This window comes from Ovis canadensis, chromosome 13 (assembly GCF_042477335.2).
Source record: "Ovis canadensis isolate MfBH-ARS-UI-01 breed Bighorn chromosome 13, ARS-UI_OviCan_v2, whole genome shotgun sequence".
Lineage (NCBI taxonomy): Eukaryota > Metazoa > Chordata > Mammalia > Artiodactyla > Bovidae > Ovis > Ovis canadensis.
The window spans coordinates 77,196,513-77,221,267 of record NC_091257.1 but is presented as its reverse complement, the minus strand read 5'-3'; the positions used below and the strand labels follow the sequence as shown (position 1 = coordinate 77,221,267).

The window sequence follows — 24,755 nt, the reverse complement described above, 5'->3', positions numbered from 1 at the left end:
TTGTTAGAGAAATACTGATTTTAATTCAACATAAAGTAAACTCTAGGCATCTGTCATCTTTCGGCCTAAAAATTAGCAAAACTGTTGAAACAAGGCACAATTTTTCCCCATATTTGTTACGTGGCTCCAGTTACAAAAAAAAAATATGAAAATGTTTAAACAAAAATAGAAGTCTGAGATTTAAAAAAAAAAGTGTATTAAAAAACCTCCCACAAAACCTGTCAACATTGTTCCTTATTCTACAAAATAGCACCAGTAAGAGTAAAAGGTGTTAAAAACCATTACGACAGCATTTCTGAAATGCAGCTTGTCTGACCTCCCACTCCCCCCACAAAAAAAAGATTTATCATGGAATAAAAAAGGACTTTAAAATCTCAGGAGGAAGGGAGGGTTGAGCTTTTATTGCAGTTTTCCCCCTGCAGTCTCTTAGAGAAGGGGAAAGTGCGAGGACTGTGCTTCTGCCCCTGGCTGAGAAGATGGGGTGTCATCCTGGGGACCTGTGCCTGCAGAGTAGCCTGGAGGCGTGCGGGGTGGGGTGGGGTGGGGGGAGGGGAGGGTCTTATGTAAGCTTCTTCCTCCTATCCTCTCACAGTGAGAAGCCATACCTGTCTATACCAATATATGGCAGCTTATAACCCAGCCCACCCCTTCCTGAGTTTCCAGAGGGTTCTATTGCAGTCACTGGGAGGGATTTAGCTAAGGGTAGCCCTGCCCTTGGATTTATGGGAAAAACATAGCCCTGAATGTGATGATGATGTCATCCCTGCTGAAATCATCATCCTTGTGGAAAATACTCTAAATGGGCCAGAGATCTCAGCCCTTTACACTGAGGTGGGGGCGGGGTGGGGGGCAGGTGGGGATGACGACGTGCCAGGGAAAACTCGAGACAGACATGGACATCATGTCCTCTTGTGCTAGCCCTAGGAAAAAACCATACTGGGCCCTTCAAAGGTCCCTTAGCTACCTGTCTACTGCTGCACACTCCTGGAAACAAGGAGCCACAGACATTTTAAAAAATTAAAGTCTTGCAATAACTGTCTTGGGTGATTTTTCAGCATTAACCTGAGTCTTGGAGAGCAGTCGGCACTGTGGTTTTGGTATCTTAGCCATCGTTTCTCTGAGCAGTAAACCCAGAAAGGAGGGGAAAAAAAGCCATCTTACTATCTATTTCAAGTTTTAAAGTTTTAGGAGAAGATAAAATGAGCACCGTGTTTGGCCGCTCCGAGCGGCCAGGTCTGTATTGTGCACAAGGAGGTGGCACCTCGGGGTCCCCCGGCCAGGAAGGGGACAGGCAGCTCTGCTCCCGATGAGGTACTCGGCGCAACCCCGCAAGCACAGCTGGGCTGGCAAGGGCAGAGCCGGGCTGCACCTGCTGGGTTGTGGCTCTGCCCACACGCCCTGGTGCCTGGGGGACTATTCACAGGCAAAGTAGTCCTTCAGGGGGGCGAAGAGGTGTCGGATGACAGGCACGCTCCAGGACCTCCCAAGCAGCTTCTGACGGGCCACACGGCCCATGTTGGAGACGTCTGTGTAGTGTACAGGGAAGCCGAAGATCCTGGGTGGGGGAGGGTACCAGAGTGAAAAGACAGGGAGTCAGATGCGCCCCCACCAGCGTGCTTAGCGCCGCTGGGAGACTCCTGGCCGAGGCAGCCCATGTAGCTCTGCTCTTCCTACCCTTTTACCCGTCCCTTCCGCCAGGCCTCTTGACCCCCAGAGGTCAAGTCCACCAGTTCTTCGGCTCACAGATGCCTGTCACGAGGGCATGGTCCCTCTCTTGAGGGCACCTGTCTTGTGCACGGCCCCGCACTTGCACTGCACTGCTGCCACATGGTGCTCGCTGGACTTCTCTTGCATGAATGACTGAATGAATGCCAAGATGGCCAGCCAGTCAGCAGACAAGTACCTATCTTCACATCACAAAAGGCTAGAAAGTTATGCCATCGCCGCACTAAGGAACAGGGACACTCACAAAGCAGATCTTATTTCCAATCATCAGATGCTCCGGTAATTGACCAGGAGTAAACTGAAGCATCCTGTGTTTTCTTTCCCTCTTCAAAGCAAATTGCTGGATCAAGGCCCAAGCTGGACTTAAATGGCAGATGGCAACGAAATATACCAACAGCCTCCTGAGTGGCATTCTACCACAGGAGAAGAGGTACAGGTCTGGAAAGAGGCTACAGATACACTGGACCTCACTCTTTCCCAGGTTTACAGTCCATACTACTAATTAAACCAAGAAATACATCCAGTTATAGAACTAAACTATCTGGAGTGAAAATACTCTATCAAAATAACCCTAAGACACTGCCAAAATTGTAAAGAGGAATGTTCACAACCCTTACTACAGTCTCATCACAATAACAAAGTAAAATGAGAAAAAAAAAAGTAATTTGCAGAACAGGAGAAATTAAATCAAAGAGTTGGTTCTTCAAAACAGATAAAATCCCGACTTAGCCAAATAAATGGATAAGGGAGACGACAGACTTTGGCTAAGGAGCTTTGGAACAAGCAACTCAGCAGGAGGAATCCTGACAAAGAAGCAACGGCTTGCCAGTAGTTTCCTTTAGCTGGATCCTCACACATCCTAGGGTCCCAGCGTGTCAGGGCAGGCAAATGCCAGGGAGACACAGCCAGGTGAGACAGACGTACTGTCTCATGGCCTCAGGTTTCAGATTCCTCACCACCACAGCCCTTTTGCCATTTCTGGAAGGAAATAAGCACCAACTGGAAAGGTTACTCCCAGCCCTGCTAATGTAGAAGGTCAGCGAGACTACGAGGAACATGCTGCTGGCCTTAACCACGATTTCTACCCCTTTTCTCTCTGTCTGCTTGATTCCCCTTTCCACGAACAGCCTTGCTCACCTTTCTAGCTCAGTGCACCACAAAACATCTTCTTTGCCATTCATGACAACAGGGAAAAGTTGGTTTTTCCCCTGTCTGATCGAGTTCGACTTGGTGGTTATTGTCTGTACTTTCTTTAACTGGAGAACAAAATGACATCATGGAGTGAGCACAGAATGAACGGTTCTGGGTCAAGGCTCAGAAGCACCTAAGGAAGGCGGAGGAGGGAGGGCAGGTGTGGCAGAGAGGGTGGCAGGGCCAGGCTCGGATAGGGAAAGAGAAAAGGAGAGATGGAAGGACACACTCTGTGCTTCCCACAAAAGCCAAGAAGTTAATGAGCAGGAAGGACCAGCCTCAGAGAGAACAAGAGATAAACACAAAAGTATCCATGAATGAGATCAGATGGGCGTCAAGGAAACAGTTATTGATGAAGCAAGATTAAGCAAAAGGAAAAGTTCCCCCAGATTATAGAGGATGGTCAAGCAGGGTTTGAATGGAACTTAGCTTAATGGAAGCTTTGAAAATTAAGTTTCTGGAGATATTAATATGACTTATAATAGCAGATTTTTTTTTTTTTTTTTGGCAAAATATAGTCACTTCTCACTTGGGAGTCTCCAGGGAGCGTGCATTCACAATGGGAAAGTCTAGTTGCCGTCTCTCATTTTTGTTTATCAAGAACCTCTCCTACTCTGTATTTAAAGATGGGATAGAACTGTGTGGGGAAGGAAGCCCAGCACCAGAGAGTCGTGTGGGGGTAGGACACCAAGGTTTAGTCCCATTGAAAGGTCGCCAAGTGGTGGGCCAGGCACAGAGCGCTGCTTACCTTTGCTGTCCTATTGAACTCCAGGCAGTCCTGCAGCTCGAGTTTATCATTCTTGGATGCTATCACAGGCCTGGGAACATCCAAAACCCATTACTTTCTACTGCTTGGGAAAGGGCCTTGGCTCGGTGCTTCCCAGGGTGGGAGTGAGAGCCCAAGCTGCAAAATGTGCTCTGGCCGAGAACTTGCTACAGAAATATGATAAAAACGGCCCAGGTATGAGCACAAGCCTGGGAGTCAAGTCAGGGACAGGCTAGCTGCTTGGGGCAGGAAGCCCACGGTGCAGCGGTGAATGGTCCCCCTCCCTACCCAAATGGTTAACAGTAGCCCAAGCGCCTTCACTGAGGAGAGCAGGATGGTGAAGCACATGGTTAGAGGGGTCAGGAGACACTTCAGTCTCAGCCCCACTGCTCACTGGCTGAATGAGTGACCCTGAGCAAATTCTGCCATCTCTGAGGCTCAGGAGCCTGGAGTTAAGTCTTTGTGGGTCTACTCTCTACAAGTAGCACATCCAAACCCACGATTGGGTAGCTTACTGCGGGAATGCAGCCTCAGGAGGCTTTAACAGTGGGGTCCAGGTAAGGGCAGTAGTTAAGGGGGTCACATTAAGGGCTACAATTCCCCTCGTAACTTTCACCATTGAAACCTGCAAATGCAGAGAGAGGCAAACAGATGCTTGAGAAGCAGAATGGATAGATACTGAAGTGGTTAAGCAGGTCCAAAGCAGAAAACTAGGAAGAGGTCTGAATGCACAGGGTTGATGACCACCACAGCATCCCTGGGTAAGGAACTCAGAGGCCAAAAAGAAATCAGATGTCAGACTGGACATGGTGCCCACAAGAGGAGCCACTGAACACAAAATACTGCACTGACCTCACCCTCTCTCCATTCCCAACTCTTCCATGTGCCTAGGGGAGGGCAGGGCTGTGAACCCTACATTCTATTGATTCTAGGACTGAAATCTTACAAACCCAGTGTTTAGTCTAAGGGCTAGATGTGGTCTGTGACCTATGGTTGATGTAGAGTCACAGATCCTAAGATCCCAGCTGAGGCAGCTCACTTCTCATCCCAATTCAGACAAAGTTCTGCAAATCCCAGTATCTAGAATCTGATCCCTCTGTGCGATTCCGCAAGACACCTTCCTGGAGCCACCACACTCACTGTTTTCAGTGCATGTGGATGGTACCTCTTGGTACCAACACAAACACAGAGCTGTCCTCCCCTGAACCACATCTGAGCTGCCTCCCCACTTCTGTTCTCATCTCATAATATGTCTATTCTTCCACCAGAAATCCCAGAGAACCAGAAACACATCTCATGCATGAAAAACTCACCTGAACTCCCTGAGCCAGAGTACATTTAACTGTTGCCATGACCACAGGCCTCATGTAATTTGGCCCATTTCACGCTCCTGTACCTGACTCCTAGAATACTGTTTCTGGAGCTGCACTTCGAACACCTTGTGACTGTGACCCCTGACCTTTTCACTCTGAACTTCATGCCTCTGCTCCTTCTCTTCCAGGCCTGCTGGGATAAGAAGCCTCCCCATTAACTTTATCTGTCTTCCCTGTGCCTACCCCACTGGCAGGGTCAGCTCCATTAGAGCCAAGACCGGCATTGTCACAGCACAACTGGCAGCAGGGACTGCAGCGTCTGGCAGGGTCAGAGCTAAGGAGTGGAATGAAGAAGCAGTTCCAGATGTGGACACTGCTCCAGCTGACAGGCAGATTAGCCAAATGAAAATTCCAGGCTATTCCAGTACCTTCTCACCTCTGTCCACACTTTGCTAAATGCCTGAAAGTTACGCTTCCAACACTTCCTTTTAAAGAATCTAACTCATTTGCAAGTCCTATTATCATCACATTTGGTATCTTAATTAGCAGGTTGTTCTCCCTGAAGCCACATGAAAGAGATAATTAATTGTCAGTTATACCCCTTATTTCTTTGGCTTTCAACATGACAGGACTAATGAAAAGCTGGGTAAAGAACTCAGTTAAGAAAATCCAAAGACAGGCTTTGGGCTACTAACGGTTATCTCAGCTCTGCCACCTGATTGGTCACCTCAGGCCTGGTCCAGGGATCACCACTTCATCCTGGAGGTAAGGAGACTGGAAAAGTTCATTTCCCAATGGACCACAACAGGGAGGTGGAGAAGCATCAGTGTCCCTGGCTGCGACAAAGCCTGCTCCAGCGCATAGTACCAGGTTTAAGCACCAGGTCCGTGGGCAGAGCAGGAGTAAAGTATATTGTGGAATCCTGGCCTGAGTCTCAGGCAGTTGCTGTACAGCCTAACAAGCTTCAACCATAACACTAAGGTTGGTCTGAAGCAGAGGGTGAGGCCTTTCTCAGCAGAGTAGCTCTTTATACAAGGTTCCAGTGTGTCTCTCTCCTAAGAGTTGGTGGTTATGGCTCACACCATTCTATTTAACTTGGCTGTTACTGGTCCCATTGGGAGCCCCTTGTTACCTGTTCATCCCGGGCAGGTTGCCCCAGAAGTATCGGGCTCTGTGAGCAGCAGACACTTTGATGGCATCAATCATCACTGGGTTACACTGTGGGGAGAGAGCAGGGCAGCTGCTGGGAGCCCAGGGCAGAATGCAGTTGGCACTGGAGACATGGCTGTCCCTGACTGTGTGGGAGGAATGACTCCTGCCAGGCAAGGGACTGACCAATTCCCCTCAAGAATCTATCTGAAGGACCAAGCCTGTGTCTGTTAATGGTGGGGAAAGAGACCAGATCAGACTTGCTGCTTTAAGAGGCAGTATTCCCTGGGCATGTCAGATCATTACAGAAGCTTCGGGTACGGGTGGGTAAGGCAGCTCAAAACTGAAACCCAGCAAAATGAATGAGGTCCTGGTTATGGAAAGGCAGTGCTGGCAAAATCTGACTTCTGTCACTGATTGGCCAATGTCCACAAGGCATGAGGAATGGACCAACCAGTTACAGAACCTCCCTAGCAGAACAGAGGCTTTAAAGTCGGGGGGAAGTAAGTGTACGTGTGTGTGTATACGTGCTCAGTCATGTCTGACTCTTTGTGGCCCCATGGACTCTAGCCTGCCAAGCACCTCTGTACATGGAATTTTCCAAGCAAGAATACTGGAGTGGGTTGCCGTTTTCTCAAGAAGATCTTCCTGACCCAGGGATCAAAACCTGCACTGGCAGGCAGATTCTTTACCACTAGCACAACTTGGGAAGCCCTTATATACATACAGATATATATTATATATAGATATACATACAGATTACATACAGATATATATTATATATAGTATTTACTACAATGCTTGATGCATACTAAGCAGTAGGTAATTATCTTTCTTATGGTCCCTAAAGCAGAAGTTCTGAGCATAAGGGTGAGAAAAAAATCAAGTAAAAAGTGTCTGGTGCTCTCCTGGTGCCTCCAAAAGTATGCTAGTCTCATCTTCTTGACTTCAGTGGGTTTGGGGTGAGGTGAGAGATCAAACATTTCCCACATACTCTCATAACCAGCCACGCCCTCCATGGGGAACCGTCAACCCCAACCCTGGAAATAACCCTCACCCCAGTGCCAGCAGGGCCTTCCAGTTTGTGTTACCCTGAGAATCAAGACTGCAGAGGTCCTCACCTCCAAAAACCGAGAGATGTCCCGCTTGTCGCCGACCTTCATGGCCACCACGTTCTCAAACATCCAGAAGAAAGGCCGGTCTTCACCCTCCTTGGGGCGAGTGTAATTCAGCAGGTGGTAGAACTCAAAGAAGAGCCGGCCTGTGCCCTCTGAGCCCACGAAAGACAATGGCAAAGCCAGGTTCAAACCCTTCAGCCTACTCTTCCATATTGAGACCAATGTATTCCCAAGGACTAGCTATGCTGATGACTTACTGTCCCCTCTCCCTGCCACCCTCTAGAAAGACGGGCATCAGGCATGCGAGATTCATTCTTAGCTCTGGAAACTGAGGAGTCACAATGAAGCATGAACAGAGCCAACAAGTATAGTTGGCCAGAAGCTAACAGCTCCTTCTCAGGGCACTCTTCCTGGCCAGCAGTCAGGGGACAGAGGGTCTCTTGGGGTCTATGTGAGAAGGGATGCTTACCATACAGGCCTTTCCTGGCAGGGTTCACATTGGAGAGATCATTGCATGGGCTTCCACCAATCACCAAGTCAAACGGGCCCCATTCTTCAATCTGCAGGAGAAAAACAGTCAGGGCTGGGGCTGGGAATGGAGAGATGAACAGCCTGGACTCCAGGTAACTAGCTAGAAGGAAACACACTTCCAAGTCTTACTTGGTCATTTAAATTTCCCAACTTCACTTTTGACCCAAGAAATCCAAAAGCTCAGGCTTCTCTGAGATTGATTTACATATGAAGGATTTTCAAGTTGTAAGCTTAGCACTACAGATCGAGGTAACCAAAGCTGTTCTTCTGCCACAACCCTGGGCAGGTGTAAGGTGACCAATGGGTTGTAAGGATATAAGAAGTTCAGGGAGGAGAGGAAGGGGGTGTTGCCCTCACGTTTTTCTTTGTGATATTCCTGACGTCATTCACATATTTGATGTTGCCCTCGTGCTTAACGGTGCCAACAGCAATGGACTCTTCACACACTTCAGAGGCCACGTATTTCTCCACTTTGATGCCCAGTTCTTTGAGGACCAAGTACCCTATGGGGGGGGGGGGGGGGGCGGGTGCGGTTGTCAAAGGGAAGAGAAAATGCATCAGGATTGTCGTGCCCAGAGCCCATCCTTCCAGTGATTGACTGGAAGCCATCTCCTTATAATCGTTAGAACTCAGACCAGAGGCATAAAGATCATGGCAGTCCTTGGGAACCCATGCTGAGAGCAATGAAACTGGGCCCCCCAGACTCTCTGCTGTGTCCACTGGCAGTTATGTACCAAAACTGACTAGTGCATAGCCAGTGCCCAGCACCAGCCACTCCAGGACAATCAAATACATTTCTGGCAAGCCATAGTGAGAATAAGCCATTGCACAAACACAAATAGTTTTTTAGAACCTACTTTCCCCAAAGGGAGGGGAAAACAAGCCACTGGTGATAACCTGGGAGTCTTTTAAAGCCATCATTATTTTTGGCAGGTGGACACTGGTGAACAAAAATACATATTAATACAAGTGATGCTAAATGCACAGCAGCTGATTCCCACTGCTTCCTATTCTAGTAAAAGGAAAATGCTCCTAACAATATATTATAGGGCACTTCTGAGAAATGAATCAGGCAAAGCCCCCAGAGGCAACACATGTTGGCTATGCTAATTCTGTACATGGGAAACCTGAGGGAAATGGGAAGGAACCAAGACTCGAGATACTGGGTGATGAGTTCAGAATTAATCTCCAGCGTATCTATGATATGAAACAGAAAATAATTTCCCAAGACTCCTACACATTAAAAATAAAATCCACGCCTTTAAAGGAGGACCAGGTGGGTGAAACGATGTAAAGGTTCAAGGAGAGAAACAAGAACCAACAGATTTCTCAGAACAGGTGACCAATGGGTAATCCCAGGGGTCTTTCCTAACACTGAAATCAGATACCTGAAGCAGGTAAGCATCCCTAAGTGAGCTCTAAACTCACCTGTTGCAATTCCATCAAACAGCGACAAGACTCGAATAGGCCGCCGTCGGTTTGCAGGAATCGCAGGGTATAACTTGGGGGCTTCCTGACAGGTTAATAAAAAAAGAGGTTATAGAGGTGAAGGTGCAGAGGTGGGGCTGGCCTTCCTGAGGGGCAACAAGCCATGTGTCTTAACCTTTCTGAGCTGGGATGCCCTGAGGAGCTTCAGCACAGATGACCCTTCTCCCCTTAGGACATGGAACAACGAGACTGACACTACTCCAGACATGTATTCCTCCATAAACAACATGCAGCCCTGGAAAAGCCACTTTCAGCCAGACCTGAGAGTAAGTCAAAGGCTTCCCTCCCCCTGCAGTTCTACCACTAAAACTAAGACTGGGTCAGTTCTTCAGCAGGCCCTTGAAATCCCAAGCCAAGAAGGCGGGGAGGGGAGAACCCCAGAGCTGCCTGGGTCTCCAGCCTGAGGCTCTCAGATGCTCCTTGGACAGCAGAGCTTTGTTTGGCAGACTGGGGCAGATGCCAGGCTTACGTATTCGAGCCCGGGGTCGCTGGTGAAGAAGGCCTGCAGGCGCACACTCCAGTCCTTGCGGCGCCGCAGGATGCCGTGGCAACGCTGAGGGAGACACATATAGCAACTCCAGGGCTCCTGCAGCTTGGCCTCCGCCGCCGTGCCTGCGCCCACCAGCGCCTCCAGGCACTCCACACAGAAGCACCTGTGCCAGGCAGCAGGGGGGAGGGTGTCTGTCATCCGACGGTGCTCCTGTGAACCCACCCTCCCCATGGAGATGGCTCGTGCTGGCTGAAACCTTCTCAGTCTCCTGGCTGCCCCTCCCCATGGGCGGGAAGGCCTGTGTTTGGGGAACACCAACCTCTTCCTTGGAGACCCATGCCATCCCCAGAATTGGCTGAGCTCTGGGGGTGATGGATCCTCCTCTCTCATGCCCTGAGCCTGTCCATACATCCCAGTGCTACTGTAGAGATGTACAAGCACTTCAAGGACAGGCCCCCGCAGAATAATTCTGGCTCTGTGCCCTGGCTCCCGCTCAGCGAGGAGCCAGTGCCCAGGCCTGGATCCCGTCCGGGGAGCCCTGCGGCTCACCGGCAGCAGCTCGTGTTGCTGCACAGGAGCAGCTCACGGCCCTCGCAGCACACGGTGCAGTACGACTGGTAGCCGTCGTCGTCGTACATGTAGAAGAGCTCGAGGAAGCGGTCCTGGCAGCAGAGAGAGACGCCTGTGAAGTCGGAGGCTGGGCACAGCCAGCCAAGTCCAGCAGGCTCGTCGGCCCTCGGACGCAGCCACACAACAGGTCGCTAGTGGCTTGGTGCTCTTTACAGGGACAACTGGCCTGGGTCTGCAGGCCAGCACCCCTGGGAGGCAAGGGTAGGGTGATCAGCTCCTCTAGGACCTTTCCTGCTGCCTACTCGGGAGGCTTTTTTTGAGGAAGTACGGGAAGTCACAGAGCAGGCAAGGAGCGGGAAAGTTCAGGGCGGGGATTGGACTTACCCGGCATGTCTGGCAGAGCCCACCCTCAAACAGAGGATGGAAGGACACGGGGTTTCTCCTACCACAGGACAAACAGCTATCTGTAAGAAAGACAAGGCCGCTGCTAAAGCCTTGGGTGTCACTGCGCTTTACTCCATGCTAGGATTATGTAACGATTTGTCTCTGGAACCATCCTCGATCCCACATGGAGACGGCTAAATCAACAGCTCCAAGCAGAAGGTCCCACAAGACAGGTAAAGGACTGGCCCAGAAGGAAGCCGCGGGGCTTGGGGCAGGTGGGGGGGGGGGGGTGGACCTGGGTGTGCAGGGAGGAAAGAACAAGCAGCTGCATCAGCAGAGCCATATGCTTGGAGAGTCTGGCGTGAAAGTCTTTAGAGACTCTTCACAGACCGGGACTTCTGAGGAAACTGCAGTCGTGCCAATTTGCTGGTTGTCAAGGATAGGACTTGACTGTGACCAATCCTACACACAACCTATAATCTGTGATTTCAAGAGCCGGGGTCCTTTTCCTACTAGGCTTTCCTGCCTCATGTCCCATCAGCGGGTCTTACAGGTCTGCCCAAGTGGGCTGGGCCTATCGAATACCAAGGACCCTCACCCCACGCCCATCCAGGAAGCAGACAGATGGCTGAAGGGGTCTTTAGGGCTGGGGAAGATCATGGTCCAGGTCCCGAGGATTGTCAGGCTCTGCCCCCAACGTGGGCTTCCTGCATCAGCAGCTGTGCCGTTTTCTGACCCTGAAGTGACCAGCCACTTCATATGGTGACTAAAGGACATGGGGGTGAGGATGCAACAGACAGCCTTCCTCACACATTCCGAGACCCAACAGAAGTGTACTGGGTTCCCAGCCAAGGCAAAGGAACCAGAGCTGGTTTGAGAATGACAGTCTTCCACCTCTGAGCCAGTTGCAGTGCTTGTTCAGGGGGCTAACGAGGCCACAGATCGTGGTTTCAGGTTTGTGACGCTCCTGGTCCAAGCGTCATTTCCTTACTGTCCCCAAGCATCCTTCCTGCTCACCGACCTTAGGAATCATCCTCAGTGAAAATCAGGCAACTCAATTCTAAGTAGCACCTGAGTAAGGTAGGTGTCCACACCTCACCCTGAGGTCAAGGCAGAGTTTGGGGCTAACCTCTGCAGGACAGGGCAGACCAGCAGCACTGGAGCACTAGCTGGGAGCACCACCAAGGAAGGGAAGCCAGCAAGGGAGAGGGCGTTACCTTCCAGATTGCCTTTGTTGCTGGCAACATCCGAAGCCATTTGTTCTGTTGAGAAAAGACAAGGTGATGAGAAAAGATAAGGTTAGAGAGCCTTGTGCTGGGTGTTCCCCCCTCCTACCCACAACCAACTGAGGATGGATGGGCCCCCAGCCTCCCTGCCCCACAGTCACCTCGACTCTGGTCCTCCTCTCCTCGGTCTTTGCCGTTGTTATAACAATTTGTCTTGAGGCGCTTGGGTGGGGGGCAGTAGTCAGAGGTGGCTGAGTCGTCAGCTGTGCGTCTCCGCGTCTTATTCTCTGTGAAAGGTGAGGAGAAGGCAGCCGCGGCTGGGTGGGAGGAGGGTGCTGGAAGCACAGGACCCTGTGTGCTAGGCCTGGGTGCCAGCTGCATCTGGCTGTAACCGCTGGGTGTCACATGGCCCTTCTATGGACAACTTGGATGAGGATGATGTTATCTGAAACTCACGTACCTAACCCATGTACAGGGCCTTAAACAGCTATAGGTGCAAAAGCATCCTCTAGATCCAGCATGAGGGAAGTAGACACAGCTCAGTCTACAGATGCAACCAACTCTGCCCAAGATCTCTGATCAGCTGAAAGCCACAGATAGCTACTGAGAACTGGCAGTCTCACCAGTGTGACTGAGGAACTGTGTTTTAATTTAATTCTGATGCAAATTTTAAAACTTTTGATAGATCCCATTAACTAGTCCATTTGGAACAAGTCGGACATTGGTGAAAACACAGATCAACTGTTTGTAATGGAAACTCAGTGTCCCAGTTGAGATGTTCTAAGACACTTAAAGCAAGATATTGACAAGAGGACCATCATTTTTTTATACTAAATGCTGAAACAGATTAAGTGTATGATCAATATTAATTTAAGCTTTTTGATGTGGCTACTAAAAAACACTGAATTATGTTAGGCGGCTACTGTTTTTATTTCTATAAATTCTATTTTTATTCAATCTACACAGTATAATCTATTAAGGGACATGGTTTAATTTGACTCTATCCCTAGGAGAGAAAATTACACAGCCATTAATATCATAAGGACACTTTAGTGAAAAAATGACATTTAACAGTGCTTATACCATAAATATTGAGAAATGAAGGGAAAAGTAGAAATCCAACCAGTGTACAGAAAGAGCTGGAAGGACGTGCACACCCAACCAGTCACCTGGAAGACAGTTGTGAGGGTTGGAGGGAAAAGGTGAAAGTTCAGGGTGACTTGTAAACATATTTGATTCTTTTCAGAGTACTTTATGTGCAAACAGATTGAAAGAAAGTGCAGAGAAAAGAGTACATAGTCAAAAGATGGTGAAGGAATACCGTGTTTCCTGGCTTCTAAGTTCCTACTGCCTGTACGACGAACCTTCGACTTATTAACCACTTTTTTGGGGGGAGGGACAAAACAGAACAGAAAACATGGCGTTAAATGGAAGGGTGAGAAGACATTCTGGATTTCTGGAGAGAAACAGGAAAGCAGCTGCCTAAACATGGCACTGCGATATTGGTCAACTTGAGGATGGATGGTGCCCCTTTCTAAATGGAGGTGACCTAGATTTGGGGTGTTTTGAGGGTTTTTTAAAACACTGTCCTAGTTTTCTCCAATATGCAAAGCTTAATTTTTTCCCCTTAAAAAAAATAAATAAGGTGCTAGTGAACATTCCACCGTGACTGTTTACTGAAGCTTTCAGAACAGATTCAATCTCAATTATCTGTACTTGACCGTCTAGCAGGAAAAGTGGCCAGTGAAACTAGAAATGTTTGGGCTGTTTTTTGGGAAAAAACTAACTTAGTCAGCCAGGGATAACTGACTGCTGGAAAGCCGGGGTGAAGTGAGAGGCAGCAGGCGTGACTGTGCCACCCAAGGGTGCTCTCACCAGCAGTGTGGCAGGGGAGTGCCACAGGGCGTCATTCATACCTGGTTGCTTGTTGTTAGGTTTGAGACCCTCGACCCCTGTGGGCTTAAAGCCTCCATGGGCCCACTCCAACATGGGCTTCAGCTGATCTTCCAGCGAGTCTCCAGGGCTGCTGGGGAATGTCTTGCCAGCCCGGATCCTGGCTTTCTGCCGAGACAGAGATAGAATCTGATAAACAGGCGGGGTGGGTATTTGCCTGGCTTACCCCACCCAGGGACTCCCCTTGCTGGGGCCTCATTCCCCTTCACACTGGGCCCTTCATAGCCAGACAGCTGTCCTGAGCTGTGGTATGTGACAGGGAGGGAGGAGCAGGGACAGGCCACGAAGAAGCGTTCAATCTCCCTGCAGAGGCACCAAATATGATCTCCTCCCTGTAGAGAAATGGAGTGGTCAGGCCAGAATTAGCTGGGCCACTCTTAGCTGCAGGAGAAGTATCAGTCAGCGTTATTTCATGGTCTCTGAGAAAGGTGTGGAGGTGAAGCCTTAATGTCTAATTAAGCCTAGTGCTTGGTCTCACACATGCGGGACAGATGACACTGATCACTGCAAATCCAAGAGAAGGTAGAGGAAGGACAGAGCCTGACGGTTCCCATGGACAAGGGGAGGAAGCAGCTGACCTCAGCAGCTGCATAATCTTGGCCTTTTGAACAAGCTCTGGAAAAGCTTGCTCACTAATGCTAATATCGCCGCTCACTAATGCTGATATTGCCTCTTACTTCCCAGGGGTCCTCCTTCCTCATTCAGAGGGCAATTCAGACAGACATCAGTGGGACACGGGAGCAGCACTGGGAAATTATGGACAGTCTCAGACCCCTTCCTTCCCTTCTCAGCATGCCCCTTTAGAACGCTATCTTTTAATCTCTTCCGCTGGTTGCCCAGGTCCCCTCCAAGTCATTCTTGGCCACACTGTGGATTGAGTTGGCTTTCTGTATGTTCCTTGCTTTAATCCCATTCTTGGGGCCAGGCTAGCCACCCACTGCCAAGTTACCTCCAGAGCATGGTACATGGCCTTCCTGTAAGAGACCAGCTTATTGAAGGTCGCCAGGTTAAAGTGCTGGCTGAACAATCCCAATGCCACCAACTTATCTGCTGGAATCTAGAAGAGAAAGTTGTCATCAACATCCACCCACAGCCTATATCTGGGGTGCCCTGGACTTCTCATGAGTTTATCTCTGAGGATCAAGTTCACCGATATTTTAAGAGCGAATGACCTAAATAGTCCCTGGTGTGGCCCCCGTGCAGCTCTGTTTTACAATTTTCCATGGGTGCTCCAACTTTCAAAGGGTTTGATACATGTTCTAACCTCCTTCCTAAGCATAACAAATAGCTATGATTACTATTTACTATTTATTTCAGCCATTTATTAAGTGAGCTAAGGGATGGGATTAGAGAATAGTACATGGCACAGAGTTAAGCTCTTTTTAGTACCTATGATTTGTTGATACATGAATTCAACTGGGGCTAATGATCTCAAAGTCTCATTCCCACGTCCCCAGGTCATGCATGAACCATTCAGGCTGCCAATGAGATGAAACCGGGCATTCAGGTTTCAGAGCTCAAGAGACACGTAATGTCTCATTCTCCCCAGTGATGGCACTCATGATCACCTCTATTTACATTTCTAAGCCTGATCACCCATAGGGGTGTCACCACCACTGATGAAAAGAAACTGCAGTTCAACCATTGTGCATGGAAATTCAGGTGCCACCGCAAGGCCAAACTGTTTCAATACAGCCTACAGCCTAAGCACCAGGCCCCTTATTGCAATTACACCCTGTAATGCTAAGACAACAGCATCTCAGTAGAATCAGATATGGTTGTGCTAAGCACATTTTATGTCTCACTTGCCAAAGAAATTACAAACCCTCCATGTTTCTTTTCATTTCATTTCACACAAGTCTTTGCCCACTTTCTTGCAATTAGATGCTTCAGGGCACAGGCCCCAGATATTTGTCCTTTGGCTCCCCCTGCTGGTCAGGGAGGAACTCTACATGTGAACTTTCCCTATCAGGGAGACTATTGTTACCCATTGAGAACAATGTTGCTAATGGGAAAGATTCAATGAGAAAATCAGAGTTTCAACTTACTAGCTGGTTCTTCATTCTCACACCTGTCTCCATCCCTGCCAACCTGCCAACTTGTTCTTCAGCTAACCTCTGGACACACTGGATGTTCCTCACCTAACCTCTGGACACACTTTAGCTCTGGATGAGCTAAAAACAACATCACAGGAAAAGTATTGTTCCTTGCGTTCTAGTCAAAACCTGGAGTCTAAGAAGATGTCTTAAAAGGTGGAAGAATCAAATCAACCTGATTCATCCCTAACACAGATTCTCAATAAGATGAGCTTTAAATGGCTAATATCAAAATCAAGAAACGCTGAAATCTCCAAAGAACTTTCCCATAACTGTCACCAAGCGACCCTGGATTCATCTCTAAGCCCAGCCAGGGATGTCCCGGCCCCCAGGGCTAAATGATAAGTCAGAGACCTCCCTCCTTCCTATCTTTTTCCGGCTTCTCAAATGGAATACTTAGAGAGTATTTTCCCAGGTGGCCACTCTTGCCCCTCAGAACCTATACTGGTGACTCTGTCACAGAGAAATAAACCGGAGGCCAAGTGGCCATGAATCAGAGCTCTGGGCTGGTGTGAGCCCTGGACACACGGAGTCACTGAGCCACATCCATCGCAGAGAGCAGGCTGTTATGTCAAAGGGCAACTGGAAAAGTAAGGGAAGGAAACCCTGGCTCTGTCCATAAGCCCATTAAGTAAGGCCCATCTCATCCTGGACTCACCTCGGAGAACTTGCCATCACCAAACCACTGGACCCACCGCATGCCAGACATCGCCTGCCGCTTGGAGGTGGCCTTCCAGGACACCACCATGGCAGGCCACCAGGAGAAACCCTTGATCTTTCCCCACACAAGATCTCCTATTCCAAACTCTTTCCCATCCTGCAAGAAGAAAAACCACAGGAACGAAATCGCAGTGAGATCGACTGGCTGGACTGAGGAAAAGCCTTCCCTGTCCCACCAGCCCTGATGGGCATTGCCTCAGAGTCCAGCACAGGGCTTCCGGCAAGTGCAGGCAGAGTTCCTCAGGAAGTTCCCTATCCCTCCAACACTTCCTGGTTGAAAACTCAGGAGAATTGCTTGAAAATAAGGAGCATAGGATGGGCAGGTTTGGTTGCATGACAAGAACATGAGCTTTTATAGGTTGGACCTACAGTATGTCACCTGTAATATCTGACCTAGTATCTGGGAAACATGTTAAACTGCAAAGTCAAAAAAACAAAAAACAAAACTGAAAACTCATACGAAGAATCGAGTAAAAGCCCTGGATATTCCCACAGGCCATAAAATGGGATAGTACAAGTCGTTAGAATGTAAAAAAAAAAAAAAAATTGGCCATTTGCACGTAAAAAGCTTGCCGTAAAAGGAGAGATGCCCATGGAATCATGGAAGCTATTAAAATGCATTAAGATCTACTCTGAAGTCATGTACTTGGAAAGCAGATTTCTACACGGTATGTGTACATAGAGTAACACATATGTAGCAAAGCCTGAGTGAAGCCAGCAAGCTCAGCTGGTTGGTGATGAACAAAACCTGATGGAGTAGACATGGAAGTGAGGTAACTTCAGTTCTTAAGTTAAAGAAGCCAATCAAAAATTGTGTGTATACACACACCTGATGAATAGAATTGTGGATTATCTGTGTATATACATTTCTAAGTACAAAGACATGATGTTCACAAAAACTTCGGAGGCAAACTAATCTGGTGTCTGAGTCAATGTCGAGATAAGGATACAGGAAGGGCCACTTGACAAATGGGAAATGCACTTGGAGAATGAATCAATTATTGTGATGAAAGTGACAAAAAGTCTTAAGTCACCTCTGGGTAACTTTTCGCTGCATTCAGCCCTTCCCAGCGGTACCTGATACTCGGTGCTGTCTGCATCTCTGCCCTCTACGTCCAGCTGCGAGGACTCCATGCTCTCCTGCTGGCTGTCCTGGGCCAGGCGGGTATAGGGCGTGCTGCTGCCCTGCGGCACCACATCCTCGTCTGTGAGGTCGATGGTGAGGTAGGGGCTGGCAGGGGACGGCCACGGCGTGCCTGCAGAGGATCCTGTCCTTCGCCTCAGGGACTGTGAACACAAGGACGCAGAGCATGGGCCACAGCAGACCGGGGTGGGGTGGGGGGCGGGAGGGCAGTGGCCAGAGCCAGAGGTGCACCCAACTGCTTCTCAGTCAAGCAGGAGTGAAGCAGAGTGAAGACATAAGTTAACAGAACAGAGACCAACAGGGACAGTTTTCCAGGAACAAGTAAGTGTCCCATAAGTGGGGAGAGAAAACAACTTCCGGAAGAACAAGGACAGAATTAAGGACCAAGACAGGATAACAAGTGATGCTCAGAGCGGGCTTCCTGGTGCCTAGCCCTGACATAGGAGTTGAGAGTTGCTGTAACCCATGGGGTTGCCTCTAGAAGAGTCACTGAAGATACTAAGGAGACAAGACAGTTCTGAAATCAGTGTTTTCAGCTTATTCTTAGGAAGTGTAACGACCCAGTTCACAGGGAATTCTTGCACTTCCCACCAGGGTTCTGTCTAGGGATTAGGCCAGGAGAGAAGTCTTCAGCCTTAGGAAGAGCTTAGCCAGCTCCCAGGAGAGAAAGGAAAGGCAGGAACCTGAAAGGAGAGGAGTGAAGAAAGGAAGCAGGTTATATAAATAGCAGCCACTTGGTGTGCTGAGAGGGGCAGAGTCCCCAGTTAAGAGCCTGGGCGGGGGGTAGGGATCTGAGCATCCGGGGAACCAACCCTGGTAGTTGAGAACTCCACGGGGGATTCATCCACGTGGCTGCGGCCCTGCCGGCCTCGGGTGGAACGTAGGGAGGGCCTGTGCCTCTCCCGGTTGGAGGTACTGCTGTTATTTCGGGTTCGGACCTGGAAGCAAGAGAGGATAAGCACAAGGCCTTTGGTGAATGGAGGCTGGAGGCTCAGCCCGTGGGCCCAGAGAACTAGACTTGAGAGGCCACCCCAGGCCAACAGGAGTGAAGGCGGTGGTTGACTCACTCTGGTCTGCTAACTTCCCACCCCTGAATTCCCTAGTGAGAGAGGAGTAAGGGGGCAGCGTGGCTGTACTTGGCTGTACTTGGCCTCGTACAGCTGAAACTGGCACCTGCAAATTGAACTGACAAAATCCACATTTATTCTCAAAGACTTCTTTCCTGCAAGCATTATTATCATTGTTGCATTCTTCAAGATAGAGGCGAACTCCCTTAGGCTTTCTTCTCAAAAAGGCATGAACTTGAGTGTTTGCAGACCGTGTTCAAATCCTGCACACAAGAGTTAATGCTTAACCATGGGTAAACTACTGGCATTTTCTGTCATCTGTGAAAACAGGCCGATAGACATCATGTGCTGGATAGGATTATCAATGGCACACGCCATGGTTACCAAGAGTCAGTCTGCTTCCTAACAGCAGGCTGGGTGACCGTAAGCAATAACTGCCTTCCCATTTCCAGACTTTTTAGTCATAGAATCCACCTACAGAAGCAACTTGGTCCCAAAGGTAACTGGCTGGCACTGGAACCATCCACCTGTAAACTATACCCCTGGGCACTTCTTAGAATGCTCCCCAGAAAAGTAGAGACCTGCCATGTGAAAACCATCTCAATCATAATTAATGAGGTTTGCTGTCACTTTCTAATTTCAGAACATTTGTTCAAAGTTCCTCCAGGGAGATCCTAGACAAGGCATTTAATGCAGGCATGTGTGTGTTTGAAGTGCCTCAGCTCAGGGGTAGACACTTACAGCTGGGCTTTCAGACCGAGTCCTGGTTTCCCGGAAGAGCTTTGGCATCACTGGAGTGTCGGAGCCATCCCCGTCTTCTCCGTTGCCACCTCCATCACCCGTCAGGTCCTTTATAAATGAAAAATTATGAATTTTAGATGTCATATAACCAAGATAGTTTAAAAATGAAGAGTCAGTCATATTGAAAACAATATTGGTCTGAGTAGACTTTAAAAGATCTGCAACCTCATATTGTTCAAAAGATTTTACAGGTATGGGCACAAAAGGCTTCACGATGCCCTTTGCATTGACACCTTTTCTTTGGTTTTCTAATTCCACTGGGGTTTCTCCTGAATTCAAAAATCATCATTTCATGGTTAGACTAACTGCTGTACCCAGCAGGGAGACCTGGTGAGTTTCCACAATCAACAGCGTCTGGGGGAAACAGGCTTGAGGAAGATGCTTCCTGACATAATGGCCAAGAAGAAATGGCACGAGTCCTGTGTCAAATACACATCCCGAGCTGCCCACGGAACTCAACAAAAACTCAGCACAAGAGTCAGAGAGGCGGGGCGCAGTCCGATGTCTGGCCAGAGTGTTAAGAACTTGACTTTTCCCTTGCCAACTAAGGTCTTGAGTGGGTCCGGTCCTCTCTTTAAAACTGGCACAATGGTTCTTCCCTTATAGCACAACAGAGTTATAGTGAGAATCAAGTAATGCATGCTTGCCAAGGCAGGGCACAGAGGAAGTTCCAAGAGGTCAGAACAGCTGTTCTGAGTCTCTGTTCCAGTGCTGTCCCTACCAGGTCCCCTCAGCTCCTGATCCTCATTATCTGGGTGCCCACGCGTGGTCCTCCATGAGGACAAGACAAGCCGTATGAGGGGGAGTTCTCATTGTCTACAACTTTCAACCGTGACTCTGTCCCCAATGCCTGATACGGACCTGAATTAACAAAACTCTAATATGATTCATAGGAAAACAGAAGGCATAAATAGTGTCATGAGTTTAAAAAAAAAAAAACATGGAAAAGCTACAACTTGGAAAAAACTAATCAAGTAGAAACCTTGACATTGCCCATTGGTAAAAGATATTTCAGTGATAGTTGAAAATCCCCTAATAAGGTAGGCAAGTTCTTTCCAAAAGGAAAAAATAAAATCCTTGAGGCCACAGGGCCATACAATCTTACTGTCAAACCACACACAGGTATATTACAAGACATAAAATCATACATTCATTTTACTCATGAATAGATGTTAAATTCTAAAGTAGATCCAATTTAAAACATACCATGAGCAAGCTGGATTCCTTTCAGGGGTAAAAAAAATTCTGTTACAGTAGAAATTTATCAGTTCAATTGATCATCCAGATTGAGAAAAACATTCATTTCAAAAACTCAGCATGTGACAGCAGCAAACGTCACTTTACCTGAGGTTGTTCTAAGTCTTCTGTGTACCTGGCAGTGTTCAAATTCCTCATTCATCAAGTACTTGCTGGCCATCAGTTTAAGTGGGCCTCAGGTTCCCTACTTAATATGCAAATCATAGAGTTCCCCTGAATCCCAGAAATGTGACCCCAGAACCAGTACCTGAGTATAACTTAGCAGGCTGGAGACCTCCCTCTTGGACAGTCGTGAGCTTGATCTGCGGCCTGGAAGAAGGCGGAACCAGAGTCTCTTGTGAAGAAGGGGCTCTCCTGGTCTCCCTAAACCCAGTGACATCCTCAAGGGGTTAAATCCTAGCCCTTGAACAGTTCCTTCCTATGCTGCCCAAATCAGTGGCCACTAACTCCACTAAAGGAGCAAGCCAGTGCCTGCCAGCGCAGCCACATTAAGTGCTCGCATGTGGCTCCTTGCGGTCATGTGAACGGTGCAGAAAGAGAACACTTTCACCCTCTAGGAAGTTCTATGGGAAGGCCTAACTTGAAGAGTTCTCTTGACAGCAGGATGAGACAATACAGGGGTTTCCAAACCAGCTGGGCCAGAAAATCTCAGCAGGGAGGATCCCAGGTGATGTGATCTCAGCGCAGCAGAGAGGAGGGGAAGAGAGAGAGGCTGGGACTGGCAACAAGCCTGAGATGCTCGCTGCCTCTTCTTTTCTTCCCAGAAAAATGACAGGCCCAGGTGCAAGGGGAGAAGGCTGTCCCCATAGAAGTGTCAAACACCCCAGTCTACCTATGCTGTGTCCACCCCCTTATCTGGAACAGAAGGGCTCATTGGCTTGGGGTCACCTACTCTGTCCCAGTGGAGGTGACAGGAGAAAGGGAGCAGCTCTTCCCTGCCCTGGGGCTGGGGCAGGGGTCGTCAGAGCCCAGACTCCCACAGCCCGCCTTGCGCCTGCTCGGGGGCCTTGTCCCAGCTGTGGTCCACTGTGACCGCCCTCCTCACCCCTCCTCCCCACAGGCCACGCCACCTCTGCCACCTCTGCCACCTCGGATCTCAGGGGTGCTGATGGCCTCCAGGATCGGGGGTGAGGGCGCATCCTTGGAGTCCGAAGACTGGTCGCTGCAGCCCCCATTGGTGAGGATGGAGTCTTCCCTCCTGCTGGCGTCCTCCTCTCCGTTGAGTTGTCTGGTGTCTGCCTTCATTGTTTCCTGTAGGAAGGCCAGAGTGAGGAGGGCAGCAGAGATGCAAGGGTGGAAGGGCGCAGTGTGCCCCTAAACCTCTGCCAATGTCAGCAAGTCCTCAGGCCAAGAGAGGGCCTGGGAGTGATTCTCAGGACCCCACCCAGGCCGCCCCCCATAGCCTGCCCCCCTCACCAAACTCGGAGGCTCAGGACTTGGTTCCATGTGGCCACTCGACCCGAAGGCTCAGCAGCCAGCACCCAGGACAGAGGAGGGGGCTGGGCCGTGGTCTGAGGCTCAGGCTGTTCTGTGCAATTAGCCGGCCACTTCAAACAATGCCATCTAAGGCCGGCCTGCCTGCCGCCAGCCTTGGTCCCCTCTGCCCCTGGCGCGCTCTCCCTGCCCAGTCTCTGCAGGGCCTCGGGAAGTCAGTGCATTATTTTCCCTCCTGACCCCTTTGTTTGCTCTCTCCCTTCCCCTCAATCTCCAGGTCCTCTTCCCACCGTCCCCTCCTCCCCCACAGAACAGCTTCTCTCCTCTCCATGGCAGCACAAGCCCCGCCCCATCACAACCTCCGGGGCCCATTGGTCTGTTGGCCTGTCGCTCACTCTCCTCCTCCCTTACCAGCTGGGGCTCAGAGTCCCAAGTTCCCAAGAAGGGAAGGAATGGAGGAGACACAGGGGGAAGGACTAGGATGGGTTAACCAGGGACATGTTACCCATCTGCTCCAACCCCACCCCACCTCTGGGCCTTTGCCTCCCCACCCCTGCCCACCCTGGTAACTGCATCATCACTAGGCTATTAAGCTAAGACCAGCTCCAGCCAGGTCTTCAGGCATGCATTGGAAGGCTGTGTGACCTTTGACCTGGCCCTACTGCCTGCAACATGTTGGCCTCAAGAACATGTACCTTACTCTCATTTATTCCTCCTAATGTGATTTTGGGCCCATTTTGTAGAACAGGAAAACTGACCCACAGACCATGTCAATCTTCAACATCAAAAATAAAAACCTCACATGTAAGAGGAAGGGTGAAGCCCAAATGGAGATGAAGTATTTGTTGCCACAGGAACCCTGCTTGTGAAGTTTCCCCAGCAAACAGTTGCCTATGGGCGCTGAGCCCTCCTGGCCCGTATTCCCTTTCTTGGAGACAGACTCACCACATAGTACCCAAAAATCCAAACAAGCCTCCCAGGTGACCTTCCAGAAGCGTCATCTAGGCTACAGAGCTGTGAGCTGCAGTGGGGATGCTGCCAGCACACCCACCAGGGGGCGCTGTGGCGCTCAGTGATCAACTTCTCAGTGCACCACCACCACCACCCCACCCCCCGACCCCCACCCCCACCCCCGCACCACCCGGGCAGGTATGCAATGTCCTATGGATTCTTAATTCCACCCTGGGCATCAGTCCATCCCCCAGGTGTGGGTAGACCTCTGATGCTCCTGCAGAATTCTCAGGCACCTACTAAATTAGGATCAACATTTTCACAGGATCCCTGGGTAGTCTATACGCAAGTTAAAGAAACCCTGCCTTGGAATTCCCTGGCAGTCCAGTGGTTAGTTCTTTCACTGTGGAGCTTGGGGTTTGACCAAGATTCTGCAAGCTGGATTCTGAGCAGTTCAATGAAAAGGGAAAAAAAAAATACTGCCTGGGTCACAAATGCATACACTGACACAGAGCATTTAACTAACCCATGCAGTCCAGAGTGTGCAGGTTCACAGTTCCTGGTGTTATTTTCTCTCAATACATATTAAGGAATCTCACCAGCCCCAAGGAAAAGGAGGAATGCCTAACCCAGCCTGATTAGCTGCTTCTCTAGCCCTTTTACTCTCAAGCCCTGACCCGGAAGAACAGGTTGTCTGACCCCATAGCCAGCTCCTGAGTCCAAGTGGCCAGTGTCTCAGGAAAACTGCTGGAGAGTGGTTCAGAGTAATCATTAATTTCCAGTGTTTTGCCTCAGGCCAAACCAGTGAACTAAGTAACATGGATGGCCTGGCAGAGGGTGGGAAACTTGGCCATGGGGTGGTTCCACAGGGAGCTCTGGGGAGCGGAGAGGGCAGACTGAAGACAGCGCTTCAGTCAGGAGCGGGTAGCAGGTCAGAGGCTGAAATCAAGGGACAAGGCTTCCTTCCCTCTTATGAGGGGCTCAGAGTTCCCTCAGACAGTCCCCACCTGGGTCAACAGGAATCTCTCTCCTAGACAGACCCATTTAGAGCCTGCAGCCCGGAGCAGACAGTGATTAACTATGATTAACCACCTCAGGCTCCCCTGGGGCCTCAGCAGTGCCAACTTGTCTGCCAGCCCGCTAGAGGGATGGACAGGTGAGCAGAGCTCCTTCCCAAAGCCAGATCTCAACAGTCAGGAAAAATTCTGCCCCTAGAACCAAACCCACAGGGACTGGAGGAAGATTTCAGGGAAGGAAACCAACCTGCTCTATGACCAACTACCTGGGTACGCTGGGGTGAGCTAGGTAGGTAAAATATTCTTACTTCCAGTGGCATCATTCAATGTGATTTCATTAAAAGTTCCTTCCCTGTAGTTTTCAC

The 24,755-nt window shown here is 49.5% G+C and overlaps 1 protein-coding gene across 7 annotated transcripts in view; it reads right to left on the bottom strand.

Annotated features, from left to right (window-relative positions):
* DNMT3B (DNA methyltransferase 3 beta) overlaps positions 1-24,755 on the bottom strand; it is a 34,463-nt gene continuing 9,708 nt past the window's right edge. Inside the window, exons 2-22 of one of the 7 annotated variants that reach the window (XM_069546905.1) lie at positions 22,060-22,240; positions 21,237-21,298; positions 19,673-19,780; positions 18,677-18,802; positions 17,798-18,007; positions 16,659-16,817; positions 14,854-14,961; positions 13,868-14,012; positions 12,113-12,238; positions 11,943-11,987; positions 10,726-10,805; positions 10,321-10,433; positions 9,751-9,934; positions 9,222-9,306; positions 8,151-8,296; positions 7,732-7,822; positions 7,266-7,414; positions 6,128-6,213; positions 3,665-3,734; positions 2,863-2,981; positions 1-1,555 (exon numbers count right to left, since the gene is read on the bottom strand). In XM_069546905.1, the coding sequence (XP_069403006.1) occupies positions 1,414-1,555; positions 2,863-2,981; positions 3,665-3,734; positions 6,128-6,213; positions 7,266-7,414; positions 7,732-7,822; positions 8,151-8,296; positions 9,222-9,306; positions 9,751-9,934; positions 10,321-10,433; positions 10,726-10,805; positions 11,943-11,987; positions 12,113-12,238; positions 13,868-14,012; positions 14,854-14,961; positions 16,659-16,817; positions 17,798-18,007; positions 18,677-18,802; positions 19,673-19,780; positions 21,237-21,298; positions 22,060-22,234 (2,529 nt within the window). In that variant the 5' untranslated portion in view covers positions 22,235-22,240 and the 3' untranslated portion in view covers positions 1-1,413. The remainder of the gene's footprint in view (positions 1,556-2,862; positions 2,982-3,664; positions 3,735-6,127; positions 6,214-7,265; positions 7,415-7,731; positions 7,823-8,150; positions 8,297-9,221; positions 9,307-9,750; positions 9,935-10,320; positions 10,434-10,725; positions 10,806-11,942; positions 11,988-12,112; positions 12,239-13,867; positions 14,013-14,853; positions 14,962-16,658; positions 16,818-17,797; positions 18,008-18,676; positions 18,803-19,672; positions 19,781-21,236; positions 21,299-22,059; positions 22,241-24,755) is intronic. The other 6 variants (XM_069546900.1, XM_069546899.1, XR_011248000.1 and 3 more) reach the window with 6 other exon arrangements.